The sequence below is a fragment of the Diabrotica undecimpunctata genome, chromosome 4 (assembly GCF_040954645.1).
Source record: "Diabrotica undecimpunctata isolate CICGRU chromosome 4, icDiaUnde3, whole genome shotgun sequence".
NCBI classification, from domain to species: domain Eukaryota; kingdom Metazoa; phylum Arthropoda; class Insecta; order Coleoptera; family Chrysomelidae; genus Diabrotica; species Diabrotica undecimpunctata.
Genome location: NC_092806.1, coordinates 75,063,701 through 75,085,890, shown reverse-complemented (window position 1 = coordinate 75,085,890; position 22,190 = coordinate 75,063,701). Strand labels below are relative to the sequence as shown.

The window sequence follows — 22,190 nt, the reverse complement described above, 5'->3', positions numbered from 1 at the left end:
TTACAATATCTGTCAGTTTTTCTCCGTCTCGTAATAAACATAATTCAAATAAGCGGCTACCCTTTTGTTCAACGATGGAAAGTTGTTTAAATCCTTTCTGCTAATTTGGTTAATCAATAATTTCAATTTGTTGACAAAAGAATGTATTGCGCTCATCATATCGATAATTGTTTTATTTTTACCTTGTAATTCAAAATTAAGGAGTTTTAAGTGATTTGTTAAATCTGTTAGCAAAGCTAGATCACTGAGCCATTTTTTGTTTTGAAGTAGATGAGTGTCGTCCCCTCGTTCTTCTAAAAAAGAAATTATTTCGGGAAGTAGCTCCTGGAACCTATCTAAAAATTTCTCACGGCTCAACCACCTCACATCTGTATGCAAAAGTAAATCAGTGTGTTCCGAAGAGTCGCTAGCTTCCAATTGCGCTTTAAAAAGACGTCGTTGCAAGCTTCGCGCTCTGATTGAATTCACAATATTTGTTGTCATCTTCATGATGTCGTCCATATTTAAAATTTTGGAACACAAAACTTGCTGGTGAATGATGCAATGAAATGAAAAAAACGATGAAAAGTCATCGTTAGCTCGACATAATGCAACAAATACATTGTTAACATCAGTCATGGATGGTGCACCATCTGTTGTAATACACACGAGTTTGTAAATCGGTAGCTCGTATTGTTTCACAAAATTTATAAAAACGTATATATCTTCTCCGCGAGTTTTTTCTTTCAGAGGCAGCAATGTTAACAATTCTTCTTTAGCCAACATGTCAGAAAATACCATCCGAATGAAAATACACAACTGGCGGTATCAGTCATATCGGTTGACTCGTCAAATTGCAAAGAAAAGTACATACACTTCATAATATCACTTTTAACTTGGCTTTCTAAATCTTTACCCATGATTTCGATACGTCGAGTAACCGTTGGACGTGATAACTGTACTTCTTTGATGGGAAACATAATATCTGTTTTATTTTTGAAGTCCTCAAATAATACATTCGCAGCCTCAGTGAATGCTGACGCTACAATATGGTCGTTGAAAGGGATTTTTTTGCGAATATTTGAATCAATGTATTCAACGTTAAACTGTAAGAAAAGGGTCGATTTTTCGTGGGTAACAATATTAAAATTTTTTTAGTCCATCCAAAAAGTCATTAGCATGTAAACGGAAAAAGTTAAAGCTCGTTAAAGATGAACTCCTCGAATATTTTAAGTAAAAAAGGGCAGTATAATTAGCTTAATATCAACCAGAATTTAAATGAATCGTTTTTCTTCTACAATACATTTTATTTTTGTGTTCTTCATTAGATGCAGGAGTTTAAAATGCATTATTTTTAAAAGAAGTTATGTAAAAAATTGTTCTTTTTTCCAAAATAACTTAAAATCTATAATATATACGTAAAAAATAATATAGTACAAAAATGTATTTTTTCAATAAATATTCTCGTTTTTTTTTTATAAACTTCTGTACCGTAAAAAACAATGGAAATATCACTGATTAAAATGTATGTCTTGGTGTGAACACCCCCTGTTTTGAGTGCTCCAAACCTTAATTTCTTAAAATTGAAAGGTGTTTTGGCTTTCTAATAAACCTATCCTTGTAGCCCTTGAAATTAACTTTCAAATGGGTATGTATACATATATCAAAGCTTGAAAATTAATTGATTTATCGAAGAAAAACCAATGATATTTTTGTTAGATAATTTTGGAGCTGAAAAATATACGAATTTTGGAGCTCTCACATGGTATTTAAAGTATGCATAATAGTCTTGTAGAAGAATATCTCGGCACCAATAAATAATAATAAGTGCTTTGTACCATTATTAGCATAGGGGTAGCATGGGGTAGTTTTTAAGGGTTAAAAACTTGCAACCAAAGAAATAATGGTTCATAAACATGGAACAATTTTTTATTGATTTAAATACATAAGTTTAGAATTTTAATGTATACAAAACTATTTTAAACATTTTAGTCGTCTTTAGGGGTGATCTTTAGGAATTTAAGAATTTAAACTTAAGCGAGAAATGAATTTTTAGTTATCTAAATGAAAAATTAAAACATTTTAAACTATAAATAGGCTTTTTAAGTATTTTCTTTTTCATAAAGAGATGCTTTCTAGGGGTTAAAAACTTTAAAACAATGAAACATAATTTTACAAGCGATGAATAAATTGTTATTGATTGTATTATTATAATAATAAATTACAATAATTATTATATACTTATAAGTAACGCATTTTACAACGTAAAAAAATATTTTTTAAAGTTATATTTACGTCATAAGCAAGGTTGAAAATTTGTGTTGAAGTACAAATTATCATTGAATATGTTTAGTTTACTTAATTTAATCAGATTTTAATGAATAAAACGCTTAAATACGTGTTTTCCTATTTTTTCCACTTAGAGGTAGTTTTAACACATTCAAAACAAAAAGTACACTTCGCTCATATATAACTTTTGCAAAGGAGGGTAAGACAAGCTTAAATAAAAATTTTCAGCGAAATCCATACAGTCCGACAGAATTGAGAGGTAAGGCCCAATTTTCTGCCCGAGTTACTGGACTACATGGCAACCTGGATTCTCCGGAACGCGAGTGTCTCTATTTAATAGAAATATTCCATTAAGTTGCCGCTCTGTATCCCATTGATATTGGCATATCATTAATAATTAAATAAAGCTTTAAATTAATCATTATTAATTTAAAGCAACAAGCAAACTAAGTACGGTCCTGTAGTCTAACAATCTTCAGTTTTATTGCAATTTGGAAATCGTCCGTCGTTAAATATATCACGTGGTCGATAAATATTTACCTTATTCAATTTCTAAGCACCTAATTTATTATTGTTAGAGGTAATGTCTCACTATTTTAAGATTTTGCACGTAGTCACTTTTCTTACATGACAGAAGTATTTACGAGGGATTTTTTGATAAAAATATAGGTAAAGATATATGCTATTATAGCAATAAAAAAATATAAATACACGATAATGTGAAAGAGTCTGTAAAATACATTAGAGCATACATCATTATTAAGTTACTCTATTCTTATCATGACGATTATCGCGAATATTAATCTCCCAAAATATTATGAGTATGAACTATTTCTTATATTTTGCAAAGTCTTAACTATTTCCATTGTTTATAAAAGATATATTTCTAAATCTATCTTTAAATATAATCTCAATAGTATGGGTGGGGGTAAAGATCCGCACTGGCTAAAACATCGAGAAAAAAGACAAAAGAGGGAATGTAAAGGTAGTGGGCGCAAAAATATTGTTAGACAGGAAGTGCCATCTTGAGAGGCCACATTAAACACGGAAAGAGAGACTCTTTCCTTGTTTAAGAAATCAAATTTAGTTGGGTTATGTTATTGCTGATGTTATTGTTTGTCCCAACTGTCACATGAAAGATATTATTTGTATTTTCTATTAAAGTTTTTTTAACAATTGTTTCACATTTTAGACTATTATTGTTATTATTTAATTAAAACTTTATTGTGTTCTAGTGTTAAAAAAAAGTATTGTAAGTGTATTATGTATTAATATTATGTAATATTAATATTATGTAATATAACAAATAAATAGATAAATTAGAACCCCTACACCACTGTATGATTATTGTGAAGTGTCATGAAATTTAAATTTGGCGCATTCGCATTTCCGGATATGTCCGCCATCAGAGGCCATTTTTTTGGTCTCCTTTTCATAACGATTAGATTCTTTTGTCTTTTTGCTCGATGGGCTAAAACCACGCATTAGCTTTTTGAATTTCCCGGGTAATGTATTAGAGCCGGCCGCTACGTGGATGATCGGTAATTATACAGTTCAGTGTAAAATCTCGTGTAGCCAAGAGTTTTATTACCCGAGAAAATGAGGTTAGTAGATTTTTCGTAGTTTTGATCTAATAGTTGTGTTTATTAAGGCCAAGGTAAATATTGTTGACGTACTTTTAAGAGTAAGGGTACGTTTATGTTGGAGCTGCGATAAACGATAAGAACGGCGATACTAGCGAAGCAAAGAAAATGATGTCATTATTTATGCAGGTGTTTATATTGGAGCGACGCGTTGAGCCATGCAGCCGAGCAACGATAAGAGCGGCGATAGTTGTTCCGTCTATTTTCTTTGCGTTTATCAGAGGTGGCCGGCATGGATATCGACAGCTTAATTAGTGAAATATTTATTAGATCCCCCTTGTGGGACAAAAAAAATCATCATAACAGATTTGTCAAATTATGGGACGAAGTAGCTATAAATTTGAACACAAAACGTAAGTACCAGTTTAATTATTATTAAGAATTAGTAATTTCTTTAAGTAGGTGTAATAATAAATAATATTTGGGAATTTAATAAAGAAAAATGTATAATACTAATAGTAATAGTATATGACTCAGTAGGAACGATTATCCACGAAGAAGTAGCTCACAAACTGGGACTTCTCCAAACCGATCATCTTCCTTATTATCAATACGTCCCTGACAGAAGACAGAATGCTTGAAAATGACAACTACAAGCTATACTGGGACCGCACTGTGCTTACAGACCAACCAGTGGCACATATTCGACCGGATCTCATACTAGTTAATTAAATTATAATTAATATCCAACACCAATAATTTAGTCAAATACAACGAAAATATCGTCACGTACAGACATCTAGAAATACAAATCAGGCGACAATGGATAATGGAAAGTACCCAGACAGTACCTATTATTCTAACTACTACTGAAGTAATTCCCAAAAACCTCCTAGAGAACATAAAACAGCTGGGTCTAAATCAACATCTCTATAAGGCCATGCAGAAAGACACCTCGCGACGTCCAGATGTGCTCGACAACACGGAAAGAGTCCCACCAGAGCTCAATCCTTTTGATACCTTAGGTATCTGGGATGAGTGAATTTTCCCCTTAGATGGAGTGTGATCCGTATAGCTAAATCTGGATAGTATATGATAGTCTATGAACCCTTCACCATAGAAGAAGTCTCTAATAGCATCAAAGAGCTTCATTACTGGAAATCTCCTGGACCAGACGGAGTTCAAAACTTCTGGCTTAAGAAGTTCTGGAGTACTCATGAGTGCTTGTCAACACTAATTAATCGTGTTATTTCTAATCCGCAGGAAATACCATCATTCCTAACTCAGAAAACAACTTATTTAATACCGAAGGATCAAAATAATACCCAAGATCCAGTCAAGTACCACCCAATTACTTGTCTTCCAACTCTGTATAAATTGGTCACATTCTGTATAGCCCAGCGTATCTACCAACACTGCGCTCTAAACAATATCATAGAACCTCAACAGAAAGGATGCGCTAAGGGTTCTATGGGTTGCAAAGAACAACTTATTAACATTAGTACAACATTATTATTAACAACTTATTATCGACTCAGTCATTTCTAACTAGGCGTATACCAAAAAAGGGAACCTTTTTACTGCCTTTATTGACTATAAGAAAGCATTTGACTCAGTGCCGCATGAATGGCTGGTAGATATATTAAGAATATATACAGTCGATGATAATATAGTGACCTTCTTAAGATATATAATGACAGATTGGAAGACTAAAATTCACCTCCAAATACCTGGTGAAAACAATATCGAAACGGAAAATATCACAATTAACCGCAGGCCTATTCAAAGGAGACTCGCTGAGTCCATTGTGGTTCTGTCTAGCGATGAACCCACTATCCCAGCTATTGAACTCCACTGACCCAGGTTTTAGCATTAAAAACAACAATACTGTAGTGGCGAAACTTAATCATCTGTTGTATATGGATGATTTGAAACTAATGGCTTCCACTCGAAATCACTTAGATCAAATGATAAAAACTGTAGAAACTTTTTCAAATGATATCAGTATACACTTTGGGTTAGACAAGTGTCATGTACTAAATATAGTCAAGGGAAAGGTTCAGCTCGGAGGATTCGATATGCAAAATGGCCAAAACATCGAGGATAAGGGCGAAAATGACATGTATAAATATCTAGGAGTAAAGCAAGCGCGGAAAATTGACCATAACCAAATGAAAATCGAGTGAACATCAGAGTTCATATGAAGGGTAAAACAGCTACTCCGCTCACATCTTAATAGTAAAAATTTGTTTGGCATTAAACACCTACGCATTTTCCGCGCTTAGCTACTCATTTGGGATTATTAAGTGGACTAAAACGTATATAGAAACTCTTCAGCGAAAAATACGAACACACGTCACAGAGCCCAAAAACACCATCCTCGAAGTGCAGTAGAAAGAACGACATTACCGCGGTATTTAGGAGGATGAGGGCTTATGGATATAAGCGACCAATTAGAAAAACAGATTACTAATTTAAGAACTTATTTTCAGGTGCAGGCGGAGGCATTTACTCTTCATCGCGCGATTTTTGCAGTAGATGACACAACACCGATCAAACTGAGGGAACAAGAAATGCGCATAAACTATCTTACTAAGAACGAAAAAATGCGCATCTGGATGGGTAAACCTCTGCACGGGTGACATCCGAATGAAGTCAGTCAAGACTATGTCGACAATATAGAGTCGAACTATTGGTTGACATCAGGAAAGATGTTCAATGAAACAGAAGGTTCATTACTTGCCATTCAGGATCAGGTTATACCAATCAAAAATTACCTGAAATATATAGTCAAAGACCCTCAGGTCCAAAACGACAAATGCCAATATGGATGTCAAGCCCAAGATAAGGTAAGATTTATGTTTGGTAAGATTTATGTGATGTTTCCAGTTTAGTCGAGAAGCAAAGATTATTCCCAGAATTTTATAATTATTAACTACAGGTACGGGATCGTTGTTGATTGAGATTAGTGGAGCGGGGGAAGTGGCTTATCTGCGGAATTTAATAAATTTGATATTTTTGGTAATAAGGATAAACCTAGGTTTTGAATTTTGTTTTGTAGGACATCGACTGTACGAACGAAAGTATTGAATATATAGCATATATATAACATATATATATATATATATATATATATATATATATATATACATATATATATATATATATATATATATATATATATATATATATATATATATATATATATATATATATATATATATATATATATATATATATATATATTGCATTTATAGCAAAAATAAAAAGGGTGGGCTAATAACAGAACCTTGAAGTACTCCGTGGCTTTGAATACAGATTCTAGATTTACAGATACTTTTTTAAAGGTTTATGGAAGGGCAAGGTTGTCCCGACTGGATCGATTAAAAATTTGGAATTTGATTGTACTTATCCAAAAACCATAGGAGTATTTTGTTAATAATTTTCTCAGGAAGTTTACAGGCAGTGTAAGTAATGTATGTAAGTAAAAATGTATGGAATGTAATCAGGACCTGCTGCATTGCTTCTACAGGAGAATAAAGCTGTCAAGAGGGTCAATAGAATTAATTACGATAGAAGGGACAAGAGAGGAATTGGACGCAAAACACGAATTCTTACTTTTAAATTTTTCTTCAGAGTGAAGAGCGAAAGCTTTAGAAATCGATTGATTATCACAGATAACTTTGTCGTCTATGATAAGATTAGGACCCTTATTACTAGATTTGCTACCCTGTATATGTTCTATTTTGTTCCAGACCTGACTTGGGCAGGTATGAATTCTTAAGGATGAGACGTTATTTTACCAAGAATTTTTTTTTGCTTTGTTTTATAATATATTTGGCTTTGACTTTAAGTTTTTTGTGAAGTATAAGACGGGTATAAGAGCGGATTTGGATTTGCGGATAGCTTCTTTTGCGGGTGAGAGATGATGTTTTTTTACCAACATACTTGTCAGCCGTTAAAATAATACAGTCGATTACTTTTTTAAGGGCAATCAATGTTTGTATCTGAATCAAAAGTTTGAGTGGAAAGGATGTCTTCCGTTTCAATTGTATATCTTGTCCAGTCAGCAATCAGACAAAAGTACACGAAAATTCTAAAGATGGTGGTGCACGACATGAAGCATTTACGTTATCAGAACAAACATTTGAAAATTAATTTGTAGTATTAATAGTTATCTGCTATTGCAGCATGTAGAAAATTCCTTAAAAACTATCTAATATTCAAGAATAAAAAATTTTTTAGTACGCCCCTGGACCAAGTATAAAATATCTCGCCGATTCTTTATTTAGTGATGTAAAGAAAAAATCCTAAATTCCAGTTATAACTACGACGTTAAATATGGTTAGATTTATTTGTATGCTTTAGTTTTGAGATTTTAGCTGGGAATGATTTAAGGTCATTTTACGATATAATTTGAAGCATGTTTGTCAAGAATTCGGTTGCGAAGACTGGTACGAGGGGAAGGAGAGGTGGGACGCAAGACTGGAAGTCGGCCGGTATTAGGAAGGTCGAAGAGAAGTGAGGTTTGAAATGTTGGCCATTGTAAGCAGACGTGTTCCGTTCGGCTCGCTGAGATAAGAATACGGCTGAGGCGATTTTCCCTGCCTGTCGTAAGAGGCGACTATTGGAGGTGTCGGGTTTGTAGAAACCCACGCAGGGCGCTTCGGCGTTACGGTCACCGGTCTACACTCCTAGTATCCGAGACGAGTCTCTCGTGGGACCACTCTACTCTCATTCCACAGAACCAGGTGAGTTTGAACGTACTGCGTCCCTGACACGCCCTTTCCCCATTAAGTCGTCCCCGTCTCTCATCTGAGATATTTGTAAAACGGCGTCTATAACAACTTTGATGAATAACCACATGTTGCCATTGTGTCCAGTTGCACCTATTCCTGTTTTTTTAAGAAGCCGAGTTCAAGGTTTGCTTCCAGTGCCAATTTCAACCTCAAATCTGCTTTGTCCTAACTAAGAAGCCGTTTCAGAACATAATTCGCAGTGTGGGATGCAGTTTTTTGTGTGGCAGAAATTCTAAAGTCCAATGTAAGTCCCTTAGTTTCAACCTTAAAATTCTTAAAGTGCATTTAAGTGAAATCCAGGTAACTTTTTTTGTTTGAACTTTTAAAGTAAAAATAGACATTCTTTTCTAATAATAATTGCTTTCATATGAGTTTGTAAAGAAATTGTAATATTTAAATCGTATTTGAGATTTTGTTTTGGTTTTTTAAAGAAGGTTAACCTCTATGCATAGTTTCACATAAAGATAATTTTTCATTTGTAATAAATTATTTCTGCTACAAATCGGCGCCCATTAACAATTGTAAGTTTTTGTAACTATTGTAACTATTTATATAGTATTTTTCTTGTATTACCATTTATATTTGTAACTGTTTGTGGTGAGACAGTAATAAATGTTTAATTTTTTACCCTAAACCATTTTGTCTATTTATTTTAAAAACGATTCTAACCCTTTTTTTGTGTTTTTTACGAAGGAAGAGCCTTTTTCTTTCATCCAGCAGGAAGCTCCTTAAATCGGCGTCCCATTTTAAATAGTTAGAGGACCTTCTTGTGTTTTGATTGTTCCAGGAGATTCATGTAAGTACCCCTTTGTTTTATTTTTTTAGTTGCCACAATCCAACCCCCTTGTCATTCACTTATCCACGACCCAGTTCTCCAAATAAACCTTGAGTGGCCTTTCGTTAAAGTTTCGATTTTGTTTTGCTTGCCCTATTTCTAGCCCCATAATTTCTGTCCCCAATTTTCAACCCTCTATAGTAATATCATATGTGGTAGGCAAAATATTCGTTACAGTATAATCTGTTGTCCCACATAAACATTGTTAGTAAAGCCTTACAGATCAGTTCAAAGGATTTAAATAATGCTGTTAATTTTTTATAATCTTGTTCAAAATATCTTGAAAATCATTGTTCCAGTTCTTTATTATGTAATTTTGAGTTTTTTCCTTTTCTACTATGTACACTGTGTGTACTTTTTAATTTGCAGCAAATTTGTATATTCAAGTATAAAAGGTTACTGTTTTACACAGTATTTTTATGGTATAATTGGTTATGTACTGTTTTAAACACTAATAATAATTACTATGCTTTGAATTTAGCTTATTTATAATTTACTTCCAATTTAATAATGAAAATCAATATAAACAATTTCCGTAATTAAAAAAAACATTACACTTATTTAGGGGAAAAGAGGGTACAGTAAGACAGAGGGAACAGTGAGACATTTGCCAATATTTGGTAAATTAAATGTCGATTGTTGGTACCCTAAAAAGAAACTAAGTTGGCGGTATCACTATGATATTGATCTTTTAGAAGCAGTGACAGTTGGAAGCATTTTGTTCTTAGTCGATGTCAAGTGTTCAGTCATTGCCAAAGTAATTGTTTTGCTCCCAATTTTAAAGTGTGTATGAAAAAAACTATTAACAATAAAATTGTGGTGTTGATAGTAACTGATTTAAAGTAATTCTAAAGCATGTTATTTTCTTACGCACTAGTTTCAGAAACATTTTTAAGTCGTTTAACTGAAAAAATTGTGATGTGGGTACAGTGAGATATTTCATATTTGGGTACAGTGGGACATTTTACAAGTTGTCTCACTGTTCCCTTGTAAAATTATGTTATTTTCCTTTTGGTAAAAAATTAAACTAACTAAACTAGTCATTCTTTATTTGCAGTATGGTACGTTCCAAGAAAACTGCAAAAACCGCTGGTCGGTTCACGGACACAAATGAGGGAGGCGGTACTTTTAGTTACAAATGGTATGAAAATACGTTGTGTTGTCAGGGAAACAAACTTAAGCTTCCAAACTCTAAGCAGATATGTAAAAAATATAAAGAAGACCCTACTTGTAGGAAGAGTCCTAACTACAAAGTTAAACAATTGTTTTCGTCACAGTTAGAAGAAGTTCTTGTTCAATATATTGTGACTTGCTCAAAGATGTTTTATGGACTAACTGTTGCCGACTGTCGCAAGTTAACCTATGATTTGGTCAAAGCTAATAATATTAACCCACCGGACAATTAGGAACAGTCAGGCATCAATAGATTGGTGCAAAGGATTTCGAAAACGGCATCCAAATTTGAGCCTACCGACCCTCGAAGGTTGTAGTTTAGCTATGGCAGCAGAATTTATTCCTGCTAATGTACAATTATTTTTTGAAAAACTATAAAATGTTTTAAGAAGGCACGAAAATTTCTCAAATGATCTGAGAATTTATAACTTGGATGAAACGGGGTTTTTCGACAGTCGCAAACATTCTAGCCCAAAAGGGCGTCAAGCAAGTTTCGACAATTCAAAGTGGCCAACAAGGAACATTAGTTACAACATGCTGCATCGTAAACGCCTGTGGTAGTGCAGTGCCACCTGTGATGGTATTTCCACGAGTACATTTTAAAAGTTATATGTTGGTAGGAGCTCCTCCGGGTAGCTTAGGACTGGCTAAGAAAGCCGGCTGGATAATCACGCAGTGCTTTATAGAAGTATTGAAGCATTTTATCAAACACACCTTAAGTTCAAAAGAAAACCCTTCGTTCTTAATAATGGACAATCATGAGAGTCACATCTCACTAGAAGGAATTAATTTGTGCAAAGAGAATGGTGTAACAATCCTGATAGTTCCTCCTTATTGTACACATAAATTACAGCCGCTTGATGTAGGTCTTCTAAAACTTTTTCATATCGTTTACAATGATACGTTCGTGATAAAGCTAATCCAGCAATACCAGTAACTATATATCATGTGGCATCATTTGTAGGAGTGGCCTACCCCCGAGCAATCACCCCTGTAAATATAGCTGCAGCTTTCAAGAAGACAGGCATTTTTCCATTTGATCGGAATGTCTTTAACGAAGGAAATTTTCTGGCGAGTCATGTGACAAATAGACCCCCAGAATAGTTGGAAGAATTACCTTCTACTTCTACTATTGACGTTCAGCTTCATTAACTTGACGAACAAAGGAAAAAGACACCAAAAAAAGATATGAAACTACAATTTGTAAGCCCTGTGGGAATACGAGGATATCCAAAGAAAGCCAACGTACTAGCAATACGCAAACAAGAAGAAAGAAAAGACAATAATTGCTACAGATACACCAGAGAAAGACGAGCTACAAAAAATTAGAATAAAAAAGACGGCGATTGAAACTGTTAAGGTTAATAATTCCAAAGAGGAAAAAATGATAGAATCTGATGACTCTTCTTCTTCAAAATTTTCAGTTCACGACTCAGATAGTTTAATGGGCCTTGAAAATTCAGATGATGACGAAGAAGATTTTACCAATTTAACAGTTGACCCAGTCATAGTTTCAAAGATTCAAGTCAAAGATTTCATATTGGTTGGACTTGATTATGATGCCAAAAATAAAACAGTGATAAAGTATTTTGTGGGGCAAGTTGTAAAACACAATATTATGGCTGTCGAAGTTAAATTTATGAAAAAAAGTTCAAAAAAACAGTAAATGTTTTTATTTCCTAATGTCACGGAAATTTGTACTATTTCTGCAGGTCAAATTGTTAAAATATTAAAAGAACCGCATGTTACCAGAGGGCGTCATTTTTTTGTTAATTTAGTAACTGATACTATTTCTTAAATTATGTATGAGTGATCCAAAATGTGTTTTTCTTCTCTTTTTGTAACAAGGCTTAAAAACAGCAATAAATTTCGATTTAAGAAGACTGTCTATTAGTTTGAACAATAATAAATCACAAAGATACTGTTGTATCACTGTTCCCCCAAGGAAGGGTACAGTGAGACAATTGCACCTATTATTTTGTTTGAGCGAAACTTTTTTCTATACGATATTTTTGGTACTTTAAGTGTTCATATGTATTACCAATTGACCTAGTCATGTCTTTTTGCCATACTTTAGTAAATAAAAACATTTTGAAAAAAAAATATGCAGACCTAAATTTTTTCGTCTCAGTTTACCCACGTTTCCCCTACTTGATCTGACATTTAATACAAAAATATAAAATAAGCTTATACACAAAACAATATAAAGAGAATTAGTACCTAACATTTTGAACTATATTTTATTATTACTAGTTCTGCCAGATACTTAATGATCAATAAAATAAATTAATAAGTTGAGCTCTAAACTATTTTAAAATAATGAACTTACATACATGTTTGAAGCCTTTTCATATTTTTACAAAATTATTCGGTATTGCACCATACAAGTACGATGAGAATACTAAAATTTATAAAATAGATAAATATGCTATGGTTTATTCTTTTCTGATAGCATTACTTTGTTTTTATGCCAGCAAATATCAGTATCGAATTAATGACAACGTTGAAGGTCGATACGCGTATACATACTCTCTAACATTCCTCACTAATTTGGACTTGGTTTCTTCTTGCCTAAATTTGTTAATGCCTTGTTTGAAAATTCATAAATACACAAAAACTTTTACAAGGCTGTTAAAAGTTGAGGATCGCTTTCTGGCGTTAGTCGGAGCCATAGATTATAAAATACTCAACCGAAAATCGTGGATTGGAGTAATTATCTTTATAGGAAATTTATCTTTCAGGTGTGCCTTAGAACGACTTATTTTTTTCGAAGGCAATAGTACTCTTAAATATTATTGGAACACTTTTCATTCAGAAACTGTAATATATGTGTTATGTATATTACTGAATACGCCATTATATATACTGAAAAAATTGAACTTATATTTGAAGTATATTCATATTCAACATAAAGGTATATATTTTTTTTTATTATTTTTATCGTTACACATTTTTTTAAATATTATTCATTACCTATAGTCTGCTGTTTAAAAAGCAGATCTTTAATTTAAAAAAATATTCATTAGATTCAATCATCAATAATAAAATTAACAACAAATTATGAAAACAACATGGCCCGTGAAAAAATAATTCGTAAATAAAAGCTCAATATATATGTTCTTGGCTAGTGTGTAAGATGTAAGTGTTAAGCAGCAATTATTTTCTTCTTAAGGATGGTGCATTGAATCGGCTCAGATCGCTCGGCTCGGAACGGTACGATTAGATAGGCAAAGTGTACCGCATACTCATAGTACAATGAACACAAGGTATGATACATAATGTTCCAAAATCGGTTCGCTTCGCGCATAACGTAGTAAAGATCCCTTCTTCACGCAACATTTGAATCATCGATAATTTGAATGAAGTTGTATAGGATAGACTTTTAATTTTAAGTTTTTAATATAATTTGGCTAATTTAAATATAATAATTATAATTCTTCGCATGTATAGACGGTTACATGAGACAGATAATAGAATAGAAACTGTAATGATTCAAGAAGTATTTAACACTACGTTTAAAAGACTTTAAAGATAATTGTTTATATCGTATGGGTATATAGCCCAATCTGGTTATGCAAAAATCATCGATTTCACGGCAAAATTTTTCGCAGATATCTGAAGCTTTTAAGACATAGGTGGGGGTTACTAGATGACGAATAGATGAAAAAGTACTCGTATTTTTACCTTGAGTTTTTTTAAACAATAATTTATGGTCACAATTTTATTTTTTGTCTATAAGTTTTTTCCCTTATATTTTACATAAACAATATTTATCATTTTTTTATATCAAATAATAATTTACGGAGTTATTTGCAAAAAAGTAGTTTTTTTGCACTAATTTATAAATTTTATTAATTTTTTTATTAACAAAATAATATGTTTAATAAATTAATACATTTGAACATCGAGGAATTACCGTCTTTTAAATTTGTGCGAAATTTCCCCCCGATCGGTCAAATAGTTTAAAAGTTATTTAATTTATTTACCTCTGAGGCTAAATATTTAAACTATTGAACTTGCTAAATGTGTCTAGCATCTATTAATGATGGTAGACACATTTAGCAAATTTCATAGGATTCTTTTAAGACTTAAACTATTTCAAAAGTTAAATGCATATTGCGTTTTCATCGACATTAGTTACAAAATAAACATTTAAAAAAGGGGTATATTTTTTACTTATAAACAATTGTAATAACTTCTATATTTTTCAAGCTACAGACTTGTACGTACAACCATTGGATAGCTGGTAAAAAACTCACATTAAAAAAAAAACCTTCTATGACCAATAGGAACGAAGTTAGGGACTATTTTTAAAAAATCATATCTCCATTGTTTATAAACATTAAGAAGTAAAATTTGCACAAATTTTGAATGAAAATCTTAGCTTTATATTAAAATTTATACCTATAAAATTTATCCAATTGTTCGCAACTTACAGCCCTTCAAAACTAAGGTACTTTCGAAAGATCGACATAGGAAAGTGGAGGGGATAACTGTTTCAGCTTCGTTTTTTTCGGGATCGGAACTTCAAATTGAAACACGTATAAAAATGTTACATTATCTCAGCTTCCATTGCAGCTAGAAGCCACTTTTTTTAATCTGGGGTCCACTTTCCACTTAGCAAGTTTTCTATCTGCGTTAATACATCGGTCACTTTTGTTTTGTTGCGGATCCAAGTATTTCTTTTCTTGTCTGATAGCCTGATGTTCAGCATTTGCCTTTCCATGGCTCTTTGGGTCTTTGCTATTTTTTCCATGTTTTCCTTTGTAAACGTCTAAGTTTGAGAACCGTAGGTGAGAACAGGAAATATACATTGGTTGAAGACTCTTGTTTTTAAATATTGGGGGTATTTTCTATTTTTTAGTATATAGGAAAGTTTTCCGAAGGATACCCAAGTCAACCGTATCCTTCTCTTTATTTCTCCGGTCTGATTTTCTTTATTTAATTTAACTAGTTGTCCCAAATATACATATTCTTTTACTTGTTCTATAGTTGTTTGTGCAATTGTAATTATTAATTCTTCTGGTTGGTTGGTCATAATTTTCGTTTTATTATAATTCATTTGTAGACCTATTTTTGTTAATTCACTATTTAATTCATCCATCATATTGTAATTCTTCCCTTTTATCTGTTATTAATACAATGTCGTCTGCATATCTCAAGTGATTCAAGTATTGGCCATTTATGTTAATACCCCGTTTTTCCCATTGTAATTTCCTCATAACGTCTTCCAACGCTTGATTCGGCTAGTTTTTTTAAATTGTAGTATTTAATAAAAACATATTCGCATAGTGCTTAAAAATTTGTTACTTTCCCCTATGGGGACTGGCATTGACTCGAGGACACTTTTAAGTGCCTCTAACAATATTGTTAGGTCATGTGAAGTAATGGAGCCTGAAGAAAACGTGATACCGTTAAAAAATAGAGGATTTAACATAATGTTATGTCTTTATTAATTCTAATTTATTGTTCTTATTTTAATTTACTAAAACACGATAATTTATATCAATTTATTAAACCACTGTACAACAATTTATTTGACTAATAATTATATAATTTATCTATCGTACGTTACAATTTAAACGCGAGCGCGAGCTTCTCTTTGACTGCCTGTTTTCTTCAAAACGGTCCTGTTATATATACCCAATACCGTTAGACTAGAAAAGTCGATGGCCGTCTCGACTAGACAGAACTGCGAATAGTAACGGCAAACTGGTATTTTTATATCGGCTCGTCTCCAGTAAGTTCGATTGTTGTTTTTATAGTGGAGGGGGAAACATTGTGTGTCAGGTAGGTATTACCTAGAAAATACGTGAATGAATGAGAATATTAGTAATAAAAAATGTTTACGGTTTTGGGTCAGAATTTATTGTAACATTGCCCCCCTCTTAAAAGATGGTTCCTCCTGGAACCTTGTCGGGACAGGAACTGGAACGGTATGCTGGTATCGACAACTGGACCCTCTTTTACAACTTCCAGTTGTATAAAAATGACAAGGGACGGTTTTCTCTCCGTACCAGTAACTATGCGGATTGCAACAGACTAACACCTGGACTTCGGTGTCTTTAAAGATCTCCACCATATTTCGGATAACCCTCCAATCTAATTGGCGGCACTCCAACTTTGGCATGGCTAACTTTTGCACGTCGGACTCTAGTACGTGCTCTCTCAACTGAAGTAAGGTTTCCCATACATCTCGGTAGGTAGGTTGGTCACGGGCAGTGTCTTTTGTTACCAGGTAGAAAAGGTAACGCGATACATCTTGGAGTTTCAAGGTTTTACCGGAAGCTGGCACTGGGCATTGAAGTTCTGCAACTCGACCAAACTTCATTCGAAAGACGGATGCCAACCCTGGTGCGTCTTTGATACTGGCCGGGATGGTAAGGGCCAGCGAGTAGTCATCGGGGAGCGCGAGTAGATCTTGCTTTTCTTCAGTGGTAACACCATGTCTTGCTTTACCGGTACCTCCATAGGCACCCATGAATTCCTCAAACGTGATCCCAAACATATCTTGGACTTGGTTTACTTCCACTTCTTCATCTACGTCGTGGTCACCTTCGAAATACGCCAGCCGGTTATGGTGTACTATCATCGGCTTTCCTCTCGGAATCTTGCTTATTCGGTAGATGACATCGTTGATCTTCTCCATAATGAGGTATGGACCTTCCCAAAACTGCTGCAACTTGGGAGAACAACCTTTTCGCTTTTGTCGTTCTTCTTAAAACATCCCTTTTCGGCTTGCGTATAGTACCGTTTCTTCATTCGGTCACTAGCGATCTGGAGGTGGGAACAGACCAACTCGTGTACATTGTCCATTCTTCTTCGTAATTCGATCACATAATCTTCACCTGCTACATCTTCTCCAGGTCGACACTCAAACTCTAGATCACAAGGTAGTCGCATCTCGCGTCCGAATAGGACTCTGGCTGGTGTCTGGCCTGTCGATTCGTTAACAGCAGATCTGTAGGCCATTGTAAAGAACGGAAGATATTGGTCCCAGTCTCGCTGATGATTGGACACCATCTTTGTCAAATACTTGCCAAATGTCCTATTCATCCGTTCTACCATACCATCAGATTACGGATGATATGCTGTAGTTCTTGTTTTCTTCATGCCTAGTCTATCAAGTATTCCTTGGAATAGATCGCTTTCGAAGTTCCTGCCTTGGTCACTATGGATCTCCAAAGGCACTCCAAATCGGCTGATATATTCTTGGATCAACTTATCTGCAACGGTGGCGGCCTTCTGGTCTGGAAGTGCGTAAATCTCGACCCACTTAGTAAAGTAATCCATTACTACCAACATGTACTTGCCTCCATTTTCACTTTCTGGAAATGGCCCAGCAATGTCCAAAGCTATTCTTTCTAACGGGCTTCCAACATTATATTGTCTCATAGGGGCTCTCCTTTTTCGATAAGGCCCGTTACTCGTAGCACAAATAGTACATTTCTTACACCAGTCTTTTACATCGTCGGAACTGTTCATCCAATAAAACCGTTCCCGAATTCGCTGAAGGGTCTTCTTTACACCAAAATGCCCTCCTGATGGACTGTCATGTAACTGACGAAGTACTTCGGCTATTCTGCTCTTTGGGATCACCAACTGTCTTCTCTTCTCTGAACCGTCATCATTTTCCAGGACTCGTTTGAGCAAGCCATCTTCGATGATAAATGAGTCCCACTGGGCCCAATACGTCTTAACTACTGAGCATAGGTTTGATATTTCTTGCCAAGGTGGTCGACGGTTTTCCTCTTTCCATTTTCGGATTTTCTGTATAACTGGATCTCTCTCTTGTTCTTCCCTTATCTTAGTAGGCGTCCAGTCGTCGTTGACCATCGTCGTTCTTAGCACTGCTGCTTCCTTGGATTCCGTTTTGTTGCAGTGGGAACACTCTGTTGGGCATGGCCTTCTGGAAAGAGAATCAGCGTTTCTGTGGCTAACTCCGGCCCGGGGCTCAATCTTGAAATCGTATTCTTGGAGTCGTTCGATCCACCTGGCTATCTGACCTTCTGGATTCTTAAACTGCATCAACCACTTAAGGGCAGCATGGTCGGTTCGGATTAAAAACTTTCTTCCATAGAGGTATTGGTAGAAGTGCTTTACTGATTTCACTACTGCTAGAAGTTCTCTTCTCGTGACGCAATAATTCCGCTCAGGTTTCGAAAGAACTTTACTAAAATATCCAAGAACTCGTTCCTGTCCTCCTTGAATCTGAGACAGCACTCCTCCAATTCCCACATTACTTGCATCTGTATCTAACATGAACTCTCCTTCTGGCAGTGGATACCCTAAAATTGGTGCTGTTATTAAATGCTTTTTTAAGGTCTCAAAGGCATTTTGGCAGTCTGTATCCCAGCGGTATTCTCTTGCTTCCTCTGTAAGTCGCGTTGGTGGGTAAGCGATATCTGCAAACTTCTTAATAAACCTGCGGTAATAAGTACATAGTCCAAGAAAACTTCTCACTTGATGTTTGTCAGTTGGTTCTGGCCATTTATTAATGGAATCGATTTTTCCCTTATCCACGGCCACTCCTTCTTTACTGAATATATGACCCAGATAATTGACTTTACCTTGAAATAGCTGGCACTTCTTGGAGTTTAACATCAATTGCGCAGCTTTAAGTCGAATAAAAACGTTTTCTAAATTCTTCAGATGGTTTTCAAATGTCTCAACCAAGACGATTATGTCATCTAGATAAACCAGGCAGCTTTTCCAAGATAACCCTCTCAACACATTTTCCATAAGTTTCACACAGAACCTCGTCGTTCCGTGTTTCTTCTTAACCAGGACCACCGGAGAGACCCATGGGCTCGTAGAAGGTTCTATCACCCCGTCTTTCTTCATTTTCTGAACAATCGTTTCAGCTTCCTCTCTTTTCGCCTGTGGTAATCGTCGAGCTGTTTGACGAATTGGCTTAGCATTACCAGTATCAATTTTATGCTTAATAACGGTAGTTCTTCCCGTCTTTCCTCCTTTCGGTACGAAAATATCACGATACTGCCGAAGAAATTCCCTTAATTTCCTTTTTTCAATCTGATTCAGAGACTGTCCAGCAACTGCAACCATTTCGTCGAATTTGTCGTTGGAATTATCAGATGTTGTCGTCTGACGGATTATGGATGTCATAGGTACACAAGTTCCTACTTTTGTCTCATTCTTGATATTTACTGGGTAGTCATTGACATTGATAAGTCTCACAGGAATTTCTTTAGCCGCAGTCACCAATTCCTTTCCAATTATGATTCCTCGGCCAACCTCGTCGTCATGGTTCCAAGGCTTCATCATAACGGGTGTCCCTTCGTCCACAATTCCCTGTAGCCGCGCTACTATGATTGTTTCACTTCTCGCAGGCAGGACTGTATCTTATTTAACGGCTGCTTGCATAGTGTTGTCATCATGTGGATGAAGAAATACCTCCTCGTTACCAACTTTGATTACCTTATTCTTAAAATCCAATTGGAATCCATGCGTATTCATTACGTCCATTCCTAATATAACATCCTCTTCGATGTCAGCAACTATAACAGTATGGACGAACTTTTCTGCTCCAATTCCTAATTGTATCTGGATTTCTCCATGAATGTTGGCATTTTCACCCGTAGCGGTGCAAAGTCGCAACCTCGTTGGTAACAGTTTCTTACGGCTGTTTATAACTGTCGGGCGTATAATGGTTCTGGTCGCTCCGGTATCCACCAACAACGTATGCTTTTTACCATTTATTTCTCCATCTACATAGTTGAGTGAGTTTCTTGATTTGCGTCGTACCTAGGGTGCTTACAGGAACTTCGTACGTGTCCTGCTTCCCCACAATTCCAGCATCTTATGGTCTTCGTTTTCTTGTATGTCATGCTTTTCATCATATTAACGAGCTGGTCAAGTTTATCTTCATCTCCTTCCTCTTTTACAGTCCTAACTTTACTGTATCCGCCAGAGGCCTGCGTAGCTGACTCGTATTCGAGGGCGGCGGATAAGACATCAACCAGCGTCTTGTGACGAGCTAATCGTAGTGTTATCTGCATTTCATGATCACGAAGACCATCAATAAACGTTTGAACGGCCAACTTGTCCATCATGTCTTCGGGAGCTGTTGGATAAGCCTATCGTACTAATCTGGCAATATCTACCTCATATTCTTGAAGAGCCTCATCTTTCTTTTGTCTTCGATTTTTAAGCTGTGACTGATATACATGCTCCAAATGTCCGTGACCATATCGCATATTTAACCTCTTCTTGAGTTGTTCAAAATCATCCGTCTCCTCTACGGCTATGGTCTGAAGCACATCTAAGGCATCTCCTCGAAGAGCGATAGTCAGGTTTACAGCCTTTTCTTTTTCAGACCATCCATTCGCTTTTGCAGCTGATTCGAACTGTTTCATATAGTTGTTCCATGACGATTTTCCGTCGAAAGTTGTGACTTTGACATGAACAGAACCTCCACTTCCTTCAAATTTCGGCCGTGTTTCCAACTTACATTTCGTATTGTCTTCTTTTGTCTCTGCTGTAATTGGATTGTTTTTCTCTCTGCTGTCCCTGTTTCCTCCAGCTTCTTTTCCTTATCTTTTCTTTGAAGGCCAACATATCGGCAACAACTTGGTTTTTTAACGAAGACACTCTATCGTCAAGAGCAGACATCCCAGAAGTGACTTTAGAGATTTCCAAAGAGATGTTAGCAGAAACTTTGCTTTCCAGAGAAGAAATCTCGTTAGAAACTTTGTCTTCTAATGATGCGATGTCACCAGAAACTTTGTTCTCTAATGATGCGATGTCACCAGAAACTTTGTTTTCCAATGATGCGATGTCACCAGAAACTTTGGCCACATCAGAAGAAACTTTCGAAATATCGTCAGAAACTTTGTTCTCTAATTTCGAAATCGACGAGATGACAGCATCATATTTATCTTCAAATATATACGTTTCTGGATTAAACCCATCTTCCTCCAAAGCGTTCTTTAGTCGTTGGACTAACTCAGCCTTTTTTCCGGTAGAAGCTAATTCTCTGTCCTCGAGATGTCTTCTTAAATTCGTCACTGTGAGCTCATAAATCGTCGTCATTTTCACAATTTTACTTCTGACACCACTGTTATGTCTTTATTAATTCTAATTTATTGTTCTTATTTTAATTTACTAAAACACGATAATTTATATCAATTTATTAAACCACTGTACAATAATTTATCTGACTAATAATTACATAATTTATCTATCGGACGTTACAATTTAAACGCGAGCGCGAGCTTCTTTTTGACCGCCTGTTTTCTTCAAAACGGTCCTGTTATATACCCAATACTGTTAGACTAGAAAAGTCGATGGCCGTCTCGACTATACAGAGCGGCGAATGGTAACGGCAAACTGGTATTTTTATATCGGCTCGTCTCCAGAAAGTTCGATTGTTGTTTTTATAGCGGAGGGGGACCCATCGTGTGTCAGGTAGGTATTACCTAGAAAATACGTGAATGAATGAGAATATTAGTAATAAAAATTATTTACGGTTTTGGGTCAGAATTTATCGTAACAATAACTTCTCTAACAAAG

The 22,190-nt window shown here is 35.1% G+C and overlaps 2 protein-coding genes across 2 annotated transcripts in view; both read left to right on the top strand.

Annotated features, from left to right (window-relative positions):
- Window positions 1-3,745: 3,745 nt before the first annotated feature.
- Window positions 3,746-22,190, top strand: part of LOC140438277 (putative gustatory receptor 28b) — a 77,654-nt gene continuing 59,209 nt past the window's right edge. Inside the window, exon 1 of the mRNA XM_072527970.1 lies at window positions 3,746-3,872. The gene's annotated coding sequence lies outside the window, so the exon portion shown is untranslated. The remainder of the gene's footprint in view (window positions 3,873-22,190) is intronic.
- On the top strand, window positions 11,092-11,595 carry LOC140438723 (uncharacterized). The gene has a single exon (XM_072528369.1). The coding sequence runs from the start codon at window positions 11,092-11,094 to the stop codon at window positions 11,593-11,595; it is 504 nt and encodes a 167-aa protein (XP_072384470.1).

Bases quoted from the DNA above. Each gene is read 5' to 3' on its own strand.
- LOC140438723 (XM_072528369.1), top strand. From the start codon at position 11,092: ATGAAACGGGGTTTTTCGACAGTCGCAAACATTCTAGCCCAAAAGGGC.